The sequence below is a fragment of the Dama dama genome, chromosome 1, assembly GCF_033118175.1.
Source record: "Dama dama isolate Ldn47 chromosome 1, ASM3311817v1, whole genome shotgun sequence".
NCBI lineage: Eukaryota > Metazoa > Chordata > Mammalia > Artiodactyla > Cervidae > Dama > Dama dama.
The window spans coordinates 55,049,297-55,074,130 of record NC_083681.1 but is presented as its reverse complement, the minus strand read 5'-3'; the positions used below and the strand labels follow the sequence as shown (position 1 = coordinate 55,074,130).

Genomic DNA, 24,834 nt, shown 5'->3' with positions numbered 1-24,834 from the left:
GTCATGCAAATAGCTCTGATGTATCCTGCCATAGCAAACATTCTTAAAAAACAAACACACACCACCTCATTTCATCATGCCACAAACCAACAACATATAAAACTGGTCAAACACCTTCCAAATCCCCACTGTATTTAGTTTCAACTTCCCTTCTTGGGTTTCAAAATCCTTTATAATTTGATCTTATTTGTTCCCACTGCACAATGTACACCATAAACTTTATAATTTAATGAGTAATTTCTTTTATTATGGCTTCCTATTATCTACCACACAAAGACCAAACTCTTCAGCTTAGCCCTCCAGGTTCCATCAGACTTTAATTTTCAGGATTACCAAATATATCTCTTCTTCAGTGTGCTGATTTCCACATCAGTCCTTGAGCATACTAGACCCAAGGTGCTCTTTTAACCTATAATTTCCTCTGGCTATGCAAACAGGCAAGTCATATTTTTCTTCTACAGGTTTGCATATCATTTATCAAATGACTAAGTATAGAATGGATACACATTAAATACATGACTGATTAATATACTCTTGAGAAGAAAAATTAAAATTTTATTCTTTTCTACTGAGAAACCTTAGCATTCTCTACTGTTTCAGAAATAAGATTGATAAGAATACGAATGTTCTAGTCATGTGTCAATTTTTGGCACTCTTGTTACAATATAATACACTTGCCATCATCTAATGCCTCATCAGTCAGAGGTAAGGTGCTCAGGTTACATAAAAAAGCACTTTTGTCTATGGGCCAGTTCCATAAATATTTTTCCTTTATCTGTGGTCTGTGAATAGTAAGTTGTTAAAAGCCACAAAAACCAAACTGCCTATTATTTGCTTTTATCAACTTTAACTCTTATTAACTCCAATTCCTCAAATGTGATTGACTATGATGCCTTCTCTGACAATGCTCCCTCACCAAATATTTGGTTAATAAAAAAGTGTTTTTAGAAAGTAAGCATTAAATAGTAGCTCAAGGAAATGTAAACCAAGCTTTAACTTTATGGCAAAGTATAAGGGTCACATTTTTGACAAAACTTACTTAACAAATGAATTATCTTTATAACTATGAAAATATCAAATCCTTTCTATCACAGGTGTGTCAATTTGTGAGACAGCTGCAAACCAAGTTCCCTAGCTTAACAAAATGGGAGGCGGGGTGTTAGAAAACTGAAGAAAAAGGCATAACATAAGGAAAAGCAAGTATAGCATTATATTAAGATAGAATACGATTTATAACTAGAACTATCAAATTATAAAAATTTAAAATTCTAGTAGTATATTTTTGTATCTCAGGTGTTATCTATTATATTGAAGTAAGAAGTATTACCCATTTAAAAAAAAGTCTTCCTCTATGCTTTCATAGTATTCAGCCTATAGTTCTCATGTGACAAGAGAATGTATAAAGTTCACTTGTTTAGCATCCTGTAGGGCACAGAATGTCCCTTGTGTACATCACTGTGTATCACAGCACCCAACCCCACATCTAGCTCATAGCATATTAGAGAACTCACCTAGACACACAGTCTTTACTTATAAAGAGTCAAAATACAATAGGTGCAAGTAACTGTGAATCACATTTGGATCATAGGCTATGACACTGACGCATTCCAGAGATTCCTATTCAAAAATAAGATGCCTGTAAAACTTTGAGCATTATGGAACGTAGGCTTAAAGAACACAGATTAATTGGCCTAGATTTTATTATTCACTGATCCTTAAATCACTGGCAATTTTGGTTTTGGGGTAATTTTTTATATGTTACTCTGCTCAAACAATGAGCAAATGAATAAATGAATGAACAAATATACAAACACTAGCCCCTTGCCTAGACATTGTACTAAAGATAAGGGGAATCAAAATCAAGTCCTGCCATTGTCACAGGTTCTCATAATGTCCTTAGATACAAGATAATGATTTTACCTCTAAAGGATCCATCTTCTGCATAAAATAGACATGATTTTTCAACCAACCTTCAACAAAGCTCACCAATAGACTTACGTATCTGATAATTCTCTCTCTATATATATACATATAAGTAAATATGATATAAATGAAATAACTGAAAAAACAGTCATGCCTTCAACTTAACTGCTTATTCTAATAAAAATAAAAACTTGATCTTTCTAGAAAGTACTTTGGAAGCATGAATTTGCCTTCCAGGATATTATACAAAGGAAATAAGAATTTCATATAATAATTTATGTATAATAATATTCTTCATAGGATTATCAATGAGAAAAAAACTGTTAAGTAACCTAAAACATTCAGCAACAAATAAACTGTTAAATTATGGTGCATTATAGCAGAGAATATTGTATAGTCATTAATCTAGGGTGTGAGGTATCAAAATATATTTAATGGAATGAGAAAATGATATTATTATATGAAAAAATATTAAAACTGATTATATAGATTTAAATTTAATTTTTAAAATATACATATATGCACAAAAACATTTATACAGAAATCTAAATAGAAAAAGGAATAAACAGAAAGATACAGATTATTTCCCTAGATGGCAAAAATTATAGGTTTTTAGTTTTCTTTGTATACCTTTCTGTATTTTCCAAATTCCCCACAATAAACATAAAAGTATTATTTTTTTAAAAAGCCTTCTATTCTTAAAGCCAGATGTATGAGTGTATTTTAAGAAAAGCATTTCTTGTTTGTTGTGGGGTTGGTGAGGGCACTGACTCTAGCATCCAGCATCTGATCACGGATGAAGGTAGAAAACTGTCTAAATTCATTCAACCTGGCTTACTGGTTTACTGTGAAAAGACAGGGGTTGAAAACTAAATAAACTGACCAATAACCCCAGTATCATGGAACAAGAATATAGTAAGAAACATTGACACATAACATAAGGATTAAAGTACTCAGAAATGAGAGAAGTTCTTTAGAATGAAAGTGTCAAACAGCAAAGTAGAGGTCAAGGCAAAATGAGCTCCATGAGCTAATTCAGCTTTGAGTCCATTACCTCCTACAGCGCTGAAAAGGTTTAAGAACTCCCCCTATATATCTATACACTTGAAACAGCAACGAACCACCAGTTACTTTATATTTTAGAACAAAGGTAGATGATGTGTTTACAAGTGTAGGGTATATACCTCACTGCCCCTTTGCTTCTAGGAAAATGTGCTTGTGTATACTGCTCTAACCTCAGAAAGAGCAGCTAAATCATACATAAGGTTTGAAAACAAGAGGCTTCGTGACATTCCTTTACCTAAGTAAAGAAATACCCTATGGTCATAAAAAGTTATACACTAATAAAAAACATGATTACTTTTTGAAAAATGTTTAAGTATGTGCTCTATACTATTTAAAGGTATTGTCAGGTAATAAATTACAATCTGAGTTTTAACTGTTTTATTTAAAATATCCTCTTAAAAGCTGGAGTATGATGATTCTTTCCCTACTGGTTTCACCCTCCTTAGTTTGGCAAACATCAAAGTTTCTCACTTACACTTAAAAACTAGAGCCAAAATTAGCAGCTTTAAATATAGAGCTTTATGCCAATACCACGTCCTGCCTTGTTTTTTTTCCACTCCTTGAGTTATCAGCAACATCATATTACTGCCAGGAACTTCAATTCCTTCACTTTAAAATGTCAGAACAGTTCACTGGGGGCATACAAAATATGGCTAGTCTACAAAAACGGTAGACAGTAAAAGTCCACAGGGCTTGCCTGGTCAGAGATTATTCACATCATTTTAATTAAAAAATAATAATCAATGAAAACAGATACCATGTTAACATTCCACTTCAGGGTACACAACTCAAATACTGCAGGAATAAATGAGCCATTAAAAACCAGGTAGGGTTCTAAAACACCAATAAATATTAGCTTTCATTATCTAAGTTAAATATTTTTAAAAAGTAAACAGCCAATATAAACGGTGAAAGGCAAATAAAAATATTCAAGTATTTTTATTTTTAATAAGCTAAAGTGATATTAGTAATTGAAACTATGAGATTATGATTCCGCAAACATATGCAGACAAATAAATACTAGTTAGTAACTGAGATTATGATCCCACAAACATATTTAGACAAATAAATACTAGTTCTTTCACTGTCTAGTTTATGTGGCTTTGGACAGGTCAAGTTCATCTCCGAAATGTAAAACACATCTATACCTATAAACTGGAGATGATACCAACTATTTCAGAGTTTTGAGGTAGAAATGAATTGATAGATGGGACAATATTTTGTAGATGAAACATCTCTATGCAAATGTAAACTATAATCCTTCCATTCTGATTAAAAGCAACTAAATGTTCTTTCTATTTTAAAATTCTCAAAAGCTTAACATGTAAAGATTTTATACTGGAACTAAAAAACTATACTTCATCACTAGACATAAGGGCTAAAAACAAAGTTCTAGATTTCTAAGCAGAAAACTGACATCAACCAGTATCCTTTGACAGTGAAATGTTTTTTCCTCTTATTGGTCACCTATACCTTTAACACATTTCAGATATACCTACCAGAAACTATATTACTGCTAATTATCTTGCCCCCCAAGGTAGCTAATGATTTGGGTACTACTGTAATAATGCTACCACTGGTAGTTTTCACGTAGGTTGCAGCTCCAGGGGTTGCAGCCATCCGACCTATAGATGGGCTCACTGTTGGCCGAGTATAGGTTGCCTGTGTGCCTATAAAAAGGGAAAAGCCAAGAAAAAAACTTGTCATCACTTTTAGAAGAATGACAATTTATACAGTTTAACTGTAATTCAATGTAATCTACATTGCTTTAACTTGAAAATGGAATTTCAAGGTGTCAAGCCATTAAGTAACAATTTACAGCCAGTTTTCAATGCACATAGCAAGAACTACAGCCAACTCAATTTAAATTAACTTTACACATAAAATTTTGTGATGTGTTGCATCAAATTACTAACCCCAAGAAAAAGTATAACTAACTCTGTTCCCTTCTTCCACTACCCTTCTTCCACTAGCTTGGTGCCAAAAGAAACTTAATCATCTTTCCTGCCAGAGCATTTTAGATATTTCTGTTATAGATTTCAAGGTCTCTGCATCTGTTTTATGCTGTCTCAGTGCCAAATCCAATGTCAGCACGCAGCAAATAAGGCAGTATATTGTTTGCCTAAAATTTTATAAACTTTTACTTTTTGTACTCTGCTACCCTCTAAATACATTTCCATCATTAAAGAGTTATTCCAACATTTTACTAGAGATTAAAGTTGTAGCTGCCAAGAGTTGCCAGGAATATTTTTTTACCAAGAAAATTCACCAATTACATATTTCCTCAACTTTAACTGACCTGTTAGAATATTTTTCTTCCTGTCTCTCAAAAAGATTTTACACTCTCCCCCACCATTTCTAGGACTTTTTCCTTCCCCCAAATAGGAACTAAAAATTAACCAGATTAACCTATTGTAGCTTCTCACACATCTGGTAACTCAGAAACACTATTCCTAAGTTTCTAAAACTGTTTCTAAGAACAGTTAGTTCTGGGGAGAAAGAAGATAATTCAGGTAACACATTCTTCAACTGATAACATTTTTCTCATAATTAGGTTCAGAAGTCACTGTAATAATCATTTTCAAAACCCCCCTAAAATTGGTTTTATCCAGTTAGTATTTACCATTTTAAAATACAATCACTACCCCAAAAAAGGGAAGAGGCAGAGGAACATTAAGTAGAATTAGTTTAAATTGATTACAAACATACATCTAAATCAGAAAAATAAATCTAGTACAAAATAAATATGCTGTGAAGATACATAGCTTGAATTAATTGTAACTGGAAAATATTTCAACTTTAGCTTTTGTTTTAAAATTTGCAGAAACACTTATTCTAATATAGATACATAAGCATACATTATTTTTTACTACCTTTTCCTAACATGAGGAATCATATCTTTGTAAAAGCAAATGGAGAAAAGTTTTGGGTGAAGAACGATAGATTCAATAAAAGAAAAACTGTTTTTAAAGCACAGGCTTTGCAAGAAGATTAAGTAGATTATTGTAGAATGGCAGTTGTCAGGGAATGGAAGAAGGTGGGAATGGAAAGTTATTGTTTAATGGGTAGTTTCAGTTCGGGAAGACAAAAAAAGTTCTGGAGCTAGATGGTTGCAGTGGTTGCAAAACAACATTAATGTACTTAATGCCAATGAACTGTACACTTAAAAATGGTGAAAATGATAAATTTCATGTTATCTATGATTTTATCACAATCTTTTTAAAAAAAAGTTTTGGGAGTCAAACAGTCCTGGATTCAAATTCCAGTCCTGTCTTTTATAGACTGTGTGGCTGTGTAATGCTGCTATACATAAATCTCTGTTTCGTCTCTGAAAACGGAGACATTAAAGCTTAAGGGAGATTAAGGGTAATGTTTATATACACTTTTATATAATAGCCAATAGGTGATAGCTTATAAACTTGAGAAAGGAATCACTTTACACTCTTCAGATTCTATCATCTAAATCTGTTGTTGTTCAGTTGCTAAGTTATGTCTGACTCTTCACAACCCCATGGATTACAGTACGCCAGGGTTTCCCTGTCCTTCACTATCTCCTGGAGTTTGCTCAAACTCATGTCCATTGAGTCAGTGATGCCATCCAACAATCTCATCTCATCATCTAAATTTGACCCTCTTCAAAGAGTCTGGTAAGAGTTACACAAATTTAAAATAATAGCAATGGATAATACTAATTCTAACATTAATAATGTTAGAATTAATTAATTATGTTAATAGTAATGGCTAGTAAAGCACTCTCCTGGGGACTTAACATACCAGATTTAGTAGAGGTATTATGATCACATTGAAATAGACAATGGAAAAGACTGAGAGGAATTAAATTGGTCAAAGTAACAAAGGATGGTACTATTTAAAATGTTCTATACTGTCACTTCCTTGGGCCATAGTCTGGATGCTCTCATAACTGGGGAAAATGGCATCCAATGCTTCTCTCAGTCAGACTAACACTTACCATACAATAATTTAACAAAGACTCTTAGCCTCATCAGGGTGAGATTCTCTTGGGCTGGGACTGTGTTTTCATTCACTCAGCAAATCCTGACTGAACACCTACTTACAGATCAGCTCTACATACATATGGTGAATAAAACAGATATGGACCCTTATCCTCATGGAGTTCACAAGCTAATAAAGTGATTAACATCAAACAAACTGACAAAAAAAGTACCTAAATAATTAGAAATTGTAGTATGTGTTACAAAGGAAAAGAAGAGGATCATGACAACAGCAGAGAGCTAATTTGAGTTGGGAGGAGAGAACAGTCAAGAGAGGCCTCTTTGAAGAATTATCTCCTGAATTTCTATATTCCCAATGTTAAGCAAATTACTGGGTCAGAGAAATTACTCAATGAGTATGATGAATGAATGGACTGATGCTCAAGATAACTTACCAGTAGGAGTGGTTACCAGTTTAGTTGTCATAATTGCACCATTACTGCTAACCACCATAATAGGGGAATTGCTACTGGTAGGCAGAGTTGCTGTCACTGGTTTGGGTAAGATTTTACTTGGTTGAACTTGTTGTGTGATGATTTTAACACCTTTGAAAGAAGAAAGATAAATCTCAATACAAATTATTTTTTAATAACGTGCTTTATATCAACCCAAGAGGGCAGCAGCTAAACACATTTACTGAGTCTTGACTAAAAAGAAGCTTTCTTTCATACTGATGAATTATATACTCTTTTAACTTTTATCCCTCAAACTCCTATCTTTCCAAATTTCTTTGATTCAGGAATATAATTAAAATACTACAAAAACTATTTAACAAGTTCTTAATGAAAAATGATTTTTGTCTATGATTACATCATATGAGAGCTTTCAAACCAAATTAGCCATTGATCTTAACTTTCACAGACAATCTGTGTTCCATGCAAATACTTGGGATGAAAGGATTAGGATAAGAAGACAAAAATAAAAGGTAATGTAGCTTTTATATATTCTCTACTCTATCAAAGATTTTTCTAACCTCTGAAGATTACAAAAAGCAAAAACATTTTCTTTTTGGACCTTTTAGTTTTAAACTGACTTAAAGTATTCAAATAGCTTACTTTGTCAAAAGTAAAGAATATGCTGTTATTGAACCTACATAAAATACACATGTGGACAAGAATTTGAAAGTAATTACAAAAATAAAGTTAAAATATTAGGGTGGTGATGTTATATTTTTTACACATTTTTCAAATTTATTTAAATATTACTGTTACATTGACTTTCCAAATTTCAGATGTCCATTGAAAAAATATGTCTCATGCTAACAAAAAATTTAAGTCCTAACAGCTACTAACTAAGGAAGGAAAATTTTAGTAACACTTTTTCCCCACTAAACTTCACTGAAATAATTCATGGAATAGAATATATTTCAATAGACAACTAAAATTTTTATTACTTTTTTGGATGGTGATTTAGGTTAAGATATGAGGTAGCAAATAAATATATTTATTTAATAGCCTTAAATAATTATAAAATACTTATACCCAACAAAGAAGTTAAAATAATAACATCTAGGCATAATTAGTCAAACTACTTAATGATCTTTATGACTCAGCTTTCCATTCATAAAATAAAGATAACATTAGTATATATACCTTCTAGGATTGTTGTAAAGATTAATTATGGGAAAACTGTGAATTGCCTAATACACAGCAAGGATTCAATAGAAAAAAAAGTATTACTACTGTATAAACAAATTCTGATTACAATAAATCATAAACTATAAAGCTGTAGGGGAAAAATGATTTCTAGAATTATCTCATTAATGAATTACAACAATGCTTAAGGTACATAAAGAAGATAACTCTCATGCTTTTAAAACCATTCCTCTCATTGTTGCAGTAAACAGGAAAAAAGAGGAATTAAGTTTTTTCCTTCCCTTTCGTGAGAACATAGAAGATAAAGAGAAACAGTGAGCAGGCCTGATCATTCCTACTTTTTACTTTAACTGTTCCTAATCTGTTGTTTTTGTTCAGTCACCCAGTCATGGCCGACTATTTGCAACCCCGTGGACTGCACCATGCCAGGCTTCCCTGTACCTCACTATTTCCTGGAGTTTGCTTAAACTCATGTCCATTGAGTCAGTGATGCCATACAACCATCTCATCCTCTGTCAGCCCCTTCTCTTGCCCTCAATCTTTCCCAGTATCAAGGTCTTTACCAATGAGTCTGTTCTTTGCATCAGGTGGCCAAAGGATTGGAACTTTAGCATCAGTACTTCCAATGAATATTCAGGGTTGATTTCCTTTAGGATTGACTGGTTTGATCTCCTTGCTGTCCAAGGGACTCTCAAGAGTCTTCTCCAGCACCGCAATTCAAAAGCATCAATCCTAATCTCTAGTCTGTAAGTAAGATTGCTTTTCTGCCCCCTAACTCGACATGAGCTACATTTTGCACCTATTATTCTTTGACTCTGTGTGAATTACATCCTGAATCTGGTGCTCACCTTTATAGCACTCGCTTCATAGATCACCCCTCATAGTTTTTCTCTTTTTGCACTACAGAAATAAGGCCACAGGGCTGCCAAACTGCCAAATTCAATTACTGGGTTACCTGATGCCACTCTATCATTTTTTTCAAACAATGCAAGAGGAAGAATACAAGATCCTTACACCTTTGTTTCTCATCATTGACTCCTGACTGCGAGCCCTCATCTTATATAAGCCCCTAGACTCCTCATGGAAGTGGAGGCACAGTTCTTGAGGCAAGAGGCTGTTGTGTCGCCCCCTGCTGCTGCTGCTAAGGCGCTTCAGTCGTGTCCGACTCTGTGCAACCCAGTAGACAGCAGCCCACCAGGCTCCCCCGTCCCTGGGATTCTCCAAGCAAGAACATTGGAGTGGGTTGCCACTTTCTTCTCCAATACATGAAAGTGAAAAGTCAAAGTGAAGTAGCACAGTCGTGTCCGACTCTTAGTGACCCCATGGACTGCAGCCTACCAGGCTCCTCCGCCCTCTGCTGGCTGATGATTAAAGCCATCTTTCTAATTCCTCCAAACTCTTGGGTCTTTGTATTTTTTTATTTGGCTTCAGAGGGCAGAGAAAGCCAAGATTTGGGCCCTAACATCACCAAAACAAAACAAACTGTGTGGTGTGCTCAATTGCTCAGTTATGTCCAACATTTTGCGACCACATGGACTGTAGCCAACCAGGCCCCTCTCTGCATGGATTTTTCAGGCAAGAATACTAGAGTGGGTTGTTATTTTCTCCTCTAGAGGATCTTCCCAACCCAGGGGTGGAACCTGCATCTTCTGTGTCTCCTATACTGGCAGGCAGATTCTTTACCACTGAGCCACCTGGGAAGCCAACTGTGTGGTAATGGATGTTAATTAAACTTATTGGGGTCATTTCATAACATATGCATATATCAATCATTATGTTATATATCTCAAACTAATAATATGTTATATGTCAATTATACCTCAATTTAAAATAAGCAAATGACAAAAACAATTCCAGAGATTGATTTCTGACAAGAAAGCATGAGGAGCTCTGCTGACAATGAAACTGGTGAAAATGATTTTTAATAAATAAATAAATAAAACCAACCAATGAAAGGCTCTGGCAACAGTCCCAAGACCAAACGAAAAACATCTATTCAAGAATACATTTGGTAAGACAGGAAAGATCTATAATATTTAAACTAAGACCTGTTCCTCCTCATCCCTCCCTACAGGGGAAGCAAGGACTCCTCTCCAGACTGCCATAGTCAAAGGCACAGGGTTTTCTCCTTCTCCAGCTCCTAGTTGGAAGGCTTTCTTCTGAGGAGTAGAAGGACTTCAGCTTATCTCATCCTGTTCCCTGGTACCTGCTGCTAAGTCACAGGCCACTGCAGTCAAGAGGTGGATACACCCTTCTGCCCAGCCCCCAATCCATGGCTCTATCTTGGGTAAAAAGCCTCTGAGAATATTGGGCTCGTGACCACTCCTGCTCTGGCTTGTAAGACAGTGGCTCCACCACTGGGGAAAGCAAGCCGAGAGGATCTCAGGCTGCTTGCCCACTCTCCCACACTTGACTTCACTGAGTGCTCTCAGCTCATAGAGCAGGGCTAACATTCAGAGAAAAGCCTGCCATTACCCTTCCCCCAGAGTTCTAGAGCTGCCTGAGGATAAAAAACAGGTCGTAAAACAGATAGCTCCCTAGTCTCTTCCCAGAGAAACTGAACTCATTTGTAACAGAGCACAGAGAAGTTCAAACCTAAGGGTGCTCTCAAAAACAGTGGAGGATGTGATGAAAAAGACTAGAGATCTCTTCAAGAAAATTAGATACCAAGGGAACATTTCACGCAAAGATGGGTACAATAAAAGACAGAAATGGTATGGACCTAACAGAAGCAGAAGATATTAAGAAGAGATGGAAAGAATACACAGAAGAACTACACAAAATAGTGTCTTAATGACTCAGATAACCAGGATGATGTGATCACTCACCTAGAGTCAGACATCCTGGAGTGTGAAGTCAAACAGGCCTTAGGAAGTACCATACGAAAAAGCTAGTAGAGGTGATGGAATTCCAGCTGAGCTATTTCAAATCCTAAAAGTTGGTACTGTGAAAGTGCTTCACTCAGTATGCCAGCAAATTTAGAAAATTCAGCAGTGGCCACAGGACTGGAAAAGGTCAGTTTTTATTCCAATCCCAAAGAAGGGCAATGCCAAAGAATGTTCAAACTGCCACACAACTGCACTCCTTTCACATGCTAGCAAGGTAATGCTCAAAATCTTCCAAGTGAGGCTTTAATAATACTTGAACCAAGAACTCCCAGATGTACAAACTGGATTTAGAAAAGGCAGAGGAAGCAGAGATCAAACTGCCAATATCCACTGGATCATAGAAAAAGCAAGGGAATTCCAGAAAAACACCTACTTCTGCTTCATTGACTATGCTAAAGCCTATGATTGTGTTGGTCACGACAAACTGGAAAATTCTGAAAGAGATGGGAATACCAGACCACCTGACCTGCCTCCTGAAAAAACCTGTATGCAGGTCAAGAAGCAACAGCTAGAACCAGACATGGAACAAAAGACTGGTTCCAAATTGGGAAAGGAGTACGTCAAGGCTGTATACTGTCACCCTGCTTACTTACCTTACATGCAGAGTATATCATGCTAAATGTGGGGCTGGATGAAGCTCAAATTGGAATCAAGATTGCCGGGAGGAATATCAATAACCTCAGATATGCAGATGATATCACCCTTATGGCAGAAAGTAAAGAAGAACTAAAGAGCCTCTTGATGAAAGTGAAAGAGGAGAGTGAAAAAGCTGGCTTAAAATTCAACATTCAGGAAACTAAGATCATGGCATCCAGTCCTATCACTTCATGGCAAATAGATAGGGAAACAATGGAAACAGTGACAGACTTTATTTTCTTGGGCTCCAAAATCACTGCGGACAGCGACTATAGTCATAAAATTAAAAGACGCTTGCTCCTTGGAAGTAAAGCTTTGATAAACCTAGACAGTGTATTAAAAAGAAGAGACAGTACTTCACCAACAAAGGTCCGTCCAGTCAAAGCTATGGTTTTTCCAGTGGTCATTTATGAATGTGAGAGTTGGACCATAAAGAAGGCTGGGTGCCACAGAATTGATGCTTTTGAAATGCGCTGCTAAAGAAGACTCTTGAGAGTCCCTTGGATTACAAGGAGATCAAATCAGTCAATCTAAAGGAAATCAACCCCGAATATTCATTTGGAGGACTGATACTAAAGCTGAAGTTCCAATCCTTTGGTCACGTGATGTGAAGAGCCAACTCATTGGGAAAAACCTTGATGCTGGGAAAAATTGAGGGAAGGAAGAGAAGAGGACTGTTAGGAGAAGCACATTGACTGAAATCACCGACCCTGGCCAGGCACCATAGTAACCATCTGTCTCAGTTATTTTATGACAGGAGGTCCTCACAAGGAACATGGAACTAATAAGCCACCACTAATCAGAAGAGTTTGGGAAAGGTCAAAAGGAGACACCATGTGTCCAGCTACCTCCCAGTATCCTTCTTGCTGGCATCCATCTCGGCTGAGCAGTCCCTGGCACCACCAGGAAGGACTCTGAGTCAGAATGATTGGCCAAAGACAACCAGGAAGCTAACCCCACCACCATAAAACCACAGACTGCAAGCCAAGTGGCAAAGCACTTCTCCTGGCTTCCCTTAGCCTACTGCTCTCCTCCAAGCAACCTCTTTCCCAATAAAATCTCTTGCTTTTTTTTTTTTTTTAGTTCTACCAGTTTATTGCTACAAACCCATCTCCCTCCACCCTCGTGCACACATGCTCAGTCATGTAATCCCATGGACTTCAGCCCGCCACACTCCTCTGTCCATGGATTTTTCCAGGCAAGAATACTGGAGTGGGTTGCCATTTCCTTCTCCCCAATAAAATCTCTTGTTTTGTCAGCTCATATGTCTCCTTGGACAATTCATTTCCAAGTGTTAGACAAGAGCCCACTCTTGGGCCCTGGAAGGCGTTTCCCATTCCTGCAACAGGGCAACAGAGGATGAGATGGTTTGATGATATCATCGACTCAATGGACATGAGTTTCAACAAACTCCGGGAGATAGTGAAGGACAGGGAAGCCTGGCATGCTGCAGTCCATGGGGTCGCAGAGTCGGACTTCACTTAGCAACTGAAAAACAGTGGAGAAGTTCAAGCCTAAGGGTATCTCAAAACAGTGGAAGATGAGATGAGAGGCAATTCTATAAGTAGAATCATGGATTTAATTAAGATAGACTATAGGCCAGATAGTTTGTAGAAGACAGCCAAATAGTAAGGAAGCTGAGAGGAACCCTCCTATGGTCAGAACAAATATCAAAAATAGAACTTTGAAATTATTCCTTCAAAGAAGCCACAATTTGCAACAGTTTGTAGAGCAACTTATGCTCCAGAGCATTGTTGCATACAGTAGAGAAATTAGTTAGTGAAGTTTAACAACTAGATGTGGTCAGGAAAAGAGAAGAAAGAGCCACACCAATACCACTGTCACCTCAGAATGACTGGGCTATATCTCCCTAAGGAACAGTAGTGGGGGCTTAACTTCAACAAAATAATTGATCCAGTCACTAAACAGCAAATAACCATGCAAATAACAGTAACAAATCACAAATGAGGGTAAAGGAAGACCTGTACCCAGTTACAACATGCAATGTCTATTAGCTGTATATACAATCTAAAATATCAATGTAACTATCTAAAATGTCCAGTTTTCAACAAAAACATCAAGAGGCATGCAAAAAAAAACAGGAAAACATGACCTACACAGGAGGAAAAAAGCAGTCAACAGAAACTGTGAGAGCAACCACGTGTCAGATTTAACAACAACAAAAAGGCTTCAAAACAGCCATTACACATATGTTCACAGAACTAGAGGAAAGCATGATTACAGAAGTAAAAGAAGGTATGATAACAAAGCTGCATCAAATAAAGAATATTAATTAAGCAATAGAAATTACAAAAAAGAACCAAATGGAAAATGTAGAGCTGAAAAGTATGGTAATTGAAATAAAAAATTCACTAGAAGGGCTTAAGAGTAGATTTGAACTGGAAGAAAAATGAATTAACAAATTTAAAGACAGATCAGTTACAGATTATGCAAGCTGAAAAACAGAAAGAAAAAAGAATGAAAAAAATGAACATAAATGTGAAACACCATTAAGTGCACAACACATATGTAATGTAACTACAAAAAGGAAGAAACAGAGAGAAAAGGGACCAATTAAAGAAATAATGGCTGAAAATGTCCCAAATTTATTGAAAAGCAGTAACTTACACATCCAGGAAGCTGGACAAATACTAAAGAAGATAAATACGAAGAGATCCACAAACAGGCATACCACATTGAAAATGCTGAAAGTCAAAGACATGGAGGAAATCCTGAAAGCATCAAGAGAACAATTTTCCATTTACAAGGGAACTGCATCAAGGTTCGAAACTAACTTTTCAGTGGAAACAATGGAGGCCAGGAGGCAGTAGAAATATGTGTTCGAAGTGTCAAAGAAAATTCATCAACCAAGAATCTGATATTCAGCAAAGCTGTCTTTCATACACTGCAGATGAAACAGTCTTTACCAAATAAATTAAAAATGAAGCGAATTTGTTGCTAACTGACCAACCTAGACAGCATATTAAAAAGCAGAGACATTACTTTGCCAACAAAGGTCCCTCTAGTCAAGGCTATGGTTTTTCCAGTGGTCATGTATGGATGTGACAGTTGGACTATAAAGAAGGCTGAGCACCAAAGAATTGATGCTTTTGAACTGTGGTGTTGGAGAAGACTCTTGAGAGTCCCTTGAACTGCAAGGAGATCCAACCAGTCCATCCTAAAGGAGATCAGTCCTGGGTGTTCATTGGAGGGACTGATGTTGAAGTTGAAACTCCAATACTTTGGCCACCTGATACGAAGAGCTGACTCATTGGAAAAGACCCTGATGCTGGGAAAGATTGAGGGCGGGAGGAGAAGGGGACAACAGAGGATGAGATAGTTGGATGGCATTACCGACTCGATGGACATGGGTTTGGGTGGACTCCGGGAGTTGGTGATGGACAGGGAGGCCTGGCATGCTGCGGTTTCTGGGGTCGCAGAGTCGGACACGACTGAGCGACTGAACTGACCACCTTACAATGGACACTGAAAGAAGTTCTATGAATAGAAGGAACTAGAAACAAAACAATGATATTCACTCTTGCCAGTTATAGTCAAAATTTTATCATTCTAGTCAGGGAAATCAGGCAAGAAAAAGAAATACAAGGCATCCTGATTATAGCAGAAGAAACTATCTCTATTTGCAGATGATTTGATATTTCATATAGAAAATCCTAAGGAATTCACTAAAAACTATTAGGACTAAAAGTGAGTTTAGCTAAGTTGCAGATGTAAAATCAACAGATTCAGTTGCAGCTCTATACTAATCCAAATAACTAGAAAAATAAAATACTTAAAAGTAAATTAACAAAAGTATAAAGTTAATAGACTGAAAACCATTCATTTCAACAATGTTGAAAGAAATTAAAGCTCTAAATAAACACAGAAACATCCCATACTTATGGATCAGAAGATTTAACATTATAAAGATGGTAATACTCCTCAGGTGATCTATAGATTCAAAGCAAACTCATGAGATTTTCAGCTTTCTTCTTTGTAGAAACTGACAAGCTGATTTCAAAATTCATACAGAATTGCAAGGGACTCAGAACAGCCAAAATATCTTTTAAAAAACAATAGAACAGGAATATTCACACTTCCTGATTTCAAACTTAATATAAACCAATGGTAATCAAATCAGCACAGAGACAGACATATAATGGAATACAATTGAGAATCCCGAAATAAAGTCATACATGTTTTCAGTGGATTTTCCACAAGGGTACTGAGACCACTGAATGGAGGGGGAACAGTCTTTTTAAAACATGGTATTGGGATAATCAAAGCTCAATATGCAAAGAATGAAGTGGGATCCTCACTTCATACCATTACAAAATTAATCAAAATAGATCAAAGATCTAAATTTAAGAGGTAAAATTATCCATCTCTTAGGAAAAACATAAGGATAATCTTCATAACCTAGGATCTGGCAAAAGATTCTTAAATAAGATACCAAAAGTACAACAACACAAGAAAAAAATCAACTGTACATCATCAAAATTAAAGACGCTTGTGCTTCAAAGGACATCATCAAGAAAATGAAAAAACGACCCGCAGGATGGGAGGAAATGTTGGCAGTTCATGTATCTGACAAAGGCTTAATATCTAAAATATGTATAGCAAGAAAAAAACCTTTCAATTCAATAATAAAAAGACAACTCAATTTAAAAATGGCAAAGGATATAAATAGACATTTCTCCAAGGTAGATATAAAAAGGGCCAATAACCACATGAAAAGACACTCAACACTACTAGTCGTCAGAGAAACACAAATCAAAACCACAACGAAATATCACTTCACACAAACTACAGTTGCTAGAATCCAAAAATCAGAGACAAACAAGTGTTATCAATGGACAAGTGGATAAACAGAATGTGAAAATATTATTTGGCCATAGGAATGAAATACTAATACATGCTATTTCATAAATGAACCTTGAAATCCTTGTGAAGTAAAAGAAGCCAGTCATAAAAGATCACACATTAAATGACTGCATTCACATAAAAATCCAGAATATAGAAACCTAGAAACAGAAAGTAGATTAGTGGTTGCTTAAGGCTAAGAGGTTGTCATGGCGGGACTTCTTTTGAAAGTGATGAAAATATTCTAAAAATCAACTGTGGTAATGGTTGCACATATCTGTGAATATACAGAGTGAGTGAAAGCTGCTCAATCATGTCCGACTCTTTGTGACCCCATGGACTGTAGCTCATCAGGATCCTCTGTCCATGGAATTCTCCAGGCAAGAATACTGGAGTGGGTAGCCATTCCCTTCTCCAAGGGATCTTTCTGACCCAACAACTGAACCCAGATCTCCTACATTGCAGGCATCTGAGCCTGCAAGGAAGTAAATATACTACCTACCATTAAATAGTACTCCAAATGGGTTGAATGGTAGGTGAATTCTCTCTCAATAAAGCTCTTTTTTAAAAAAAATTCCAGAGCATTTTGAAAACTTTACAATTCTTTCTTGAAAGCACATATACCATTGAAACTAAAGCCTGACAGAGACTGCAGGCAAAAAGAAAACAAGAGATCAATTTCCCTATGACTACTGATACACTGTACTATCCATACTTCATACTAGCTGTGAGGCAGTGGCCAAATGGTACAAACTTCCAGTCAAAAGGCACAAACTTACAGTTGAAAGATACACAAGTGCTGGGGATGTAATGTACAGCATGATGACTCTGGTTAACAACACTGCATGGTATATTTCCAAGTTGCTGAGAGTAAATTTTAAACATTCTCATCACAAGAAAAAACACTGCAACTATGTGTGGTGATGATGCTAACTTACTGTGGTAATCATTTTGCAGTATATACATATATCATCAAATCATTATGCTACATATAAAACTAATACAATGTTATATCAATTACACCTTAAAAAATAATAAAATGTTCCTATCAAAAAGGTAAACAAAAAATTGAAAATATCAGGATCTCCCAAAGTCCTGTTCTACCCTTAAATAAAATATAGATTCCAAGGAGGAAAAAAAAAATCTATTTTCTTTTCCTAAAGATATTAAGTATGCTAAGAGGCTTTTAATCTCCTTAAATCTAAGACTATCCTATCTGCCTTTCTATTCAGTACCTTTACAATTCAGTAACTTAGTTATTGCCTCCTACCTCTGAGTTCCCACTGTGCTAAAGATGATTTCAATAAACTGTTATGCCACATTCTTCACTGTACACAGTGTCTTTTAATCTTAGTACCTCTGCCTAGCACCTAGAAACTCATGCCAAAATCACAATATGACCTCTAATACAGGACTCCCCAGACTAGTTTTTCCACTGCTGACTTATAACCCCAGTGGGCTCCAGGGTATAGTTCTAAAATCTGGGTTTGTTTCCTCTGCTTCCTTTATCTCTCTTGAAAGTTCACTGAAGAAAACCTCTTGCTGCTGTGCAAACTGCTTTTTCATTCTTCTCTATTCCCAAGCGTCAGTTCTCTCTATATAAACATCTCCAGCAGGAGGGCCTCAGAATATGTTTTGGAATTAAAACTCTAGTGCTTGAGGAGCCTATATGTGGAAGTAAATCCATATATATTATTACCATCTTCAGAGAACTGGTGACTGGGGAAGAATCACCATCTCCTGTAAACATTTCTCCGTTTACCTGACTCCTGCTTGATTTGAATGGTAGGCTTGATACCAGGTGGCAAAGGAGACTGCTGAGGCTGCTGCTGATGAGACACCGGAGCAGGCTGGGCCACCTGTTGCTGCGTCTGCTGCTGCACTTGATGTAACTGCTGCTTAGGAGACTGCTGATGCTGTTTAGGAAACTGTGCAAGAATCTGAGTTGGGGCACCCACTAAGCTTTTGGGAGAAGGAAGTCTGGTTGATGCCATTTTGATTGCTGATGTAGATACACCTATAGAAAAGTAAGGAAAAGAACATTTAAAAGTGAAGCATAATTAAAGCTACTTCTGGTTATTACTGTAGGTAATAGTTTAAAACTAGGTAAATCAATAAAAACAATGATTATTAAACACCTAGTGTCAGATATAATGTATGTAGTATTTTACATATCTGATATCTAGTCCTCAAACTTTGCAAGAGAGGCATCATTGCTCCAACACTCAAAAAACCAACTCATTTTCCCTTGGTGAAAAGTCAAAACAGAAGAAACATCAGCCAGCATAGTCTCACACATCTCTCAATAGGTTTTTCTCTTAGAAAATATAGATTCTCAATGTGAATAAAAGAACAAAAGCAAACTAAGTTTGATCTTGTTTTTTGCAAACTAAGTTTTGAATACAGTTTTTTAAACGTTGCTTTTCAGGTTTTAATGAGTCAATTTAAAAATAGCATTAGACAAAATAATTCACACTGAAACATTCACCTTTTGAATTATTTAACATGGCAAAGCAGCTTTTCTGTATCTCACTTCCAATAAAGTTAATATCAGTTTTCCTTGAGAACTGGGTCATTAATCATGTGGAAAGGTACAAGTGGGCATACTATTTAGTATATCCATAGCAAAATATTCTCGTGATAAGAGGTTTTAAGAAATTTTTCAGTGCAATGCTAGTATTAGCAAGCATGCACAGGAAGCAAATACCAACAATTTTCACTAGAGATGTTATGAGTTTGAGAAAAATTATTCCTTCTCCCAGATTTTTCATCAGTAATGTTACAATTCATCAACAACATAACAGGACTATTATCTGTAATGAAGAGAAACTGATAAATTAATAGCCTAATTATAAAAATCTAATTATCAAACAGGCTATTTCACACCTTCCTCCCCCACAGCCCTATTATGACATTTATATTGCAGTACAGAAAAAAAATTTAAATATCACATTTGTATGTAAAACATTTCTGGAGAATAATAAAAACCAAGAAGAAATCTTAAGACACTCTGACTCAGTTTTCCTGGAATGTTGAGTTTACCCTGCACTATAATTCTCTAAGGATTGTTTAATGGATCAGGTAAAACCACAGATTGAGGAATACTTTGAGAGAAGACAAAAGAAAGATGCAGTTAGGATCAGCTGGAGGGCTTACTCATCTTATTTACACATTATTCTCCCACCTTGCTCACCTCCATCCCTCCCTGACTGCTAGGATTTTGGTGACATGTGTCTGCTATATTGCTTAGTTTTACTAAACTAGATTATCTCTGGAGCCCCTTTCAAGTGCCAACGTTTTAAAACTTAATGAATATAAAGTGTCATTCAAGTGAAAGTATTTTTAAACTATCTGAAAACTTTAACCTTTATATTACATTAATGAACTCTTGTATTAACTAAGGTAAACTGTGCACATGAGTAACTTCCTAACTAATCCATGTTCTCTACATCCTTTTATACAGGACCACATTTGAATTGACAGGGTTGGGGAATTTCATAAGAAGAGGATTTCATGAAACAGAAATGGAAAATGGGAACTGCGTTCAGGGCCAGACTAAAAAAATAAATATAGTAAAGAGAACAGGAGTATTAGTGGATACAATAAAGTAGGAAGTACGATGTTACTTAGGTTGAAGTGCCATCAAGGAGGAAAATAAAAGCAGAAGACTGTCACAATATTGAGTAAGGTAACTCATCAAGTCTATAAAACATTATTAAAAGAATGAGACAAAAGAAATTTCTCTCACCAAAGTAAGAGAAAAGGCAATGGCAACAGGATTTATCTGAGAAACAATAAAAAGTAGAAAAATAATAGTAATCAACCTGAGTAATAAATAATAGTCCATTCTTCGGTTAACGAAGAACAAGAGTCAGAAGAATTTAAGAGATAAGATAAAAAAGGTTATTTATGACTTCTAGTCTGATAAATACTGTATGAAAACTATAGAGGAGATAGAAGGGAAGAATCATGTTGTGATACATACTGAAGTATTTATAACTGAAATTATGATATTTAGGATTTGCCTCAAAACATTCCAGGTCAAGGATATGTCGAGGAAAATAGCAGGTATAGATGAAACAAGACTGACCATGTATTGCTCATCTCTGAAGCTGAGTAATGGGCACATGGGCATTCATTTTACTATTCTATCTACTTACGTGCTTGGAATTTTCCATAATAAAAAAGAAAATTTCAGTTATCCTATTTCATAATGATCAATTCAGTATAAACATTCTAATTGGTAGAATTTAGGACTTCTTATTTTCCAAATATGTAGTTCCTCTCCATACACATGAGCCAAGCATACACAGTTCCCCTACACTCTACTTTTTAGAGCCAGTCAGATGATATCACTTAAATGACAGAAAGCAAAGAGGAACTAAAGAGCCTCTTAAGTGAAAGAGGAAAGTGAAAAAGCTGGCTTAAAACTCAACATTCAAAAACTAAGATCATGACATTTGATCCCATCACTTCACGGCAAATAGGTGGGGAAACAGTGGAAACAGTGACAGACTATTTTTCTGGGCTTCAAAATCACTGCAGATGGTGACTGCAGCCATGAAATTAAAAAATGCTTGCTCCTTGGAAGAAAAGCTATGACAAGCCTAGACAGCGCACTAAAAAGCAGAGACATCACTTTGCTGACAAAAGTCCATAGTCAAAGCTATGATTTTTCCAGTAGTCATGTATGGATGTGAGAGCTGGACCATAAAGAAGGCTAAGTGCCAAAGAATTGATGCTTTCTAATAGTGGTGCTGGAGAACACTCTTGAGAGTCCCTTGGACTGCAAGGAGATCAAACCAGTCAATCCTAAAGGAAATTAACCCTGAATATTCATTGGAAGGACTGATGCTGAAGTTGAAGCTCCAATCCTTGTCCACGTGATTCAAAGAACCAACTCATTGGAAAAGACCCTGATGTTGGGAAAGACTGAGGGCAACAGAAGCAGGTAACAGAGGATAAGATGGCTGGACAGCATCATTGACTCAACGGACATGAGCTTGAGCAAACTCCAGGAGATACTGAAGGACAGGGAAGCCTGGTGTGCTGCAGTCCATGGGGTCACAAAGAGTCAGATACGACTTAGTAACTGAACAACAACTATATTTATTAACATGGAGCCCTCTACCAGGTCTTATTGTTACTAAGACTCTTCCCCCTCCACCACCAGCTGCCCCTAAGAGAATAACCAGAAACAGATACATCAGCTTTAAACCAGTTTCTCTTTAGTCCCCAACAGAAGCAGACACTGAATGCCACAGTGCCCCAGGTACCTACAAAGAAGCTACTAAAGAAGCCCTGCACTCAGAATCACAATTGCAGTTTATATGTTACTTCTGCTAACACTTACCTTTTTGTAGGAAAATGCCTTAATTTCTTAGCACTCATATCTAAATTAAATATCTCAAGCAAAAACTCAAAATAATTATACAGTTTCCTTGGAGTGTCTACATTTGGATGCTCTATTGAATTCCACTGAATTTAGGAGAAATCTCTGAGATGTCTTATCTAGCTCCCCTATGACGACTTAGGGCTCAAAGAGATACAGGATGCTAAGAAACAAAGGAGAAAATAGGGAAGTCAAAGTCACAGGTTCCCAAGAGATTCAGAAGATACCTGGAGAAAATTAAGAATGAAAAACGGAAGCATGGAATATTCATTTTGCCTAAAGCTATTTCAATAATAACAAAGAGAAATACCAGTCAAACCAGTCAATCCTAAAGGAAATCAACCCTGAATATTCACTGGAAAGACTGATGCTGAAGTTGAAGCTCCAATACTCATGCCACCTGATGCAAAGAGCCAACTCACTGGAAAAGACCCTGATGCTGGGAAAGATTGAAGGCGGGAAGAGAAGGGGACAACAGAGGACAAGATGGCTGGATAGCAACACCAACTCAATGGACATGAGTTTGAGCAAACTCTGGGAGATGATGAAGGACAGGGAAGCCTGACATGCTGCAGTCCATGGGGTCACAAAGAGTCGGACACAACTGGGCGACAGAACAACAACAAGAGAAATATCCCTCTTTCCTCAAATAACAGTTTCACAAAGGGGAAATGTGTGTGTGTTGTCGGGGGGGGGGGGGGGGGATTAAATCAGAAACTTGGGATGAACACTACTATATATAAAATAGACAATCAACAAGGACCTACTATATAGCACAGGGAACTCAACTCAATATTCTGTGATAATCTATAAGAGAAAAGAAACTGAAAAAGAATGAATCTATGTATAACTGAATCACTTTGCTGTACACCTGAAACTAATACACTGTAAATCAATTATACCCCATAAAATTAAAATATTATGGAAAAAAATTCCATATACTACAGGGACAGAACTTCATGATAAATGACCACTTACCTTGTGCTACTGTTGACATGACCACAGATGGCGTGGAAGAAACCACAGCTGTTACTGCAACTGTATTAGGAACAGGTGACGGTGCAGAACTGCTGCTGCCACTGCTGCTACTACTGACCAGAGAGGACTGTGAAGCAGTTATAACCACTGGTGGCTTCTGGGTTGTGGAAGCAATGACTGATGTTGGTACAAGCTTAGTGACTGCTGCATAGTTATGGGATTTGGAGAGAATGTTGGGCACGAAGGTTGAACTTGGTGATGTGGTCACTATAATAACCTAAGGAAGGTAAAATAAGTTATTTTCATGTACCTATCATACTACTAATGTATCTAGACTCACAGTTATATACAATTTAAAAATAGCTTATGAAACACAATGAAGCAATTCAAGAAAAAGAAATTTACAACTAAAAATATATGAAAGATTTCCTTTACTAGTGATCATCAAAATGTATTTAAAAGAAACAACTTTTACCAACCAAACATTTTAAGACAACATTCAATGCTGTACAAGATGCAGCATTTCAATACACTGCTCAGGGAGTATAAACTGGCATAATTTTTCTAGAAAATAATTTGGGCAGTCATTCATTTATAAATATTTGTTGAGCATCTACTATGTGCCAGGCATGGTTCTAGAGGCTGAAGCTAGTGTAATGAACAAAACAGAAACATTTCTAATTTCCATTAAACTCCAGTCCAGTAAAGTGAGAAAAACAGTAGTAAACAAATAGAAAAGTAAATATATGCCATGTTGAGATAAATGGAAGACACAATAAAGCAAGGTAGAAAACAAAAGAAAAAGGGAGTGGTATACGGTTTTTTACAAAACGTTCAATGAAGATCTCTCGGACAAGGTGACAACTAAGCAGAAATTAGAAGTAGGGGTTGAATCACACTGCTGCCTAGAGGAAAAGCATCCAGTGGAACAGGGAACAGCAAATACTAAGCTCCTGAGGAAGAAACAAGCTTGGTATGTTCAAGAAACCTCAAGGACCTAATAAATGGGGTTGGAATTTATAAAACAGAGAGTAGCAGCAGACAGACTTAGTAAAGTAATGGGGGACTAGACGGTGTAAGATCATGTTGATATGTATACCCTACATATGATATGATGAAAATGGCATTTTATCTCTGTGGTCTTCCTTCTAAAAACCCATAACCATAATGTAATCGTAAGAAAAACATGAGATAAATGAAGAAGTGGGGCATACTACAAAATATCTGACTAGTCCTCAAAACTGTCAAGATCCTCAAACACAAGGAAAGTATGAAAAACTTTCACAACCAAGAGGAGTCTAAGAAGACATGACAAGAAAATGTAATGTGGTGTCCTGGAACAGAAAAAGACAATAGGTAAAAACTAAAGAAATCTGAATAAACCATGGACTTTATTAATATTAATGCATCAATATTGGTTTATTAATTGGAGCAAATGTACCATATTAACACAAAATGTTAAGAACAGGGGAAACTGAATG

General features: G+C 36.4%; 1 protein-coding gene across 13 annotated transcripts in view; it reads right to left on the bottom strand.

Annotated features, from left to right (window-relative positions):
- The window catches only part of EMSY (EMSY transcriptional repressor, BRCA2 interacting), an 80,498-nt gene that overhangs the window by 29,489 nt on the left and 26,175 nt on the right, over positions 1-24,834 (bottom strand). For 12 of the 13 annotated variants that reach the window (XM_061150837.1, XM_061150735.1, XM_061150789.1 and 9 more), the window contains 4 exons: positions 23,354-23,630; positions 18,746-19,000; positions 7,397-7,546; positions 4,488-4,658 (listed from right to left, as the gene is read on the bottom strand). In XM_061150837.1, the coding sequence (XP_061006820.1) occupies positions 4,488-4,658; positions 7,397-7,546; positions 18,746-19,000; positions 23,354-23,630 (853 nt within the window). The remainder of the gene's footprint in view (positions 1-4,487; positions 4,659-7,396; positions 7,547-18,745; positions 19,001-23,353; positions 23,631-24,834) is intronic. The other variant, XM_061150808.1, reaches the window with a different exon arrangement.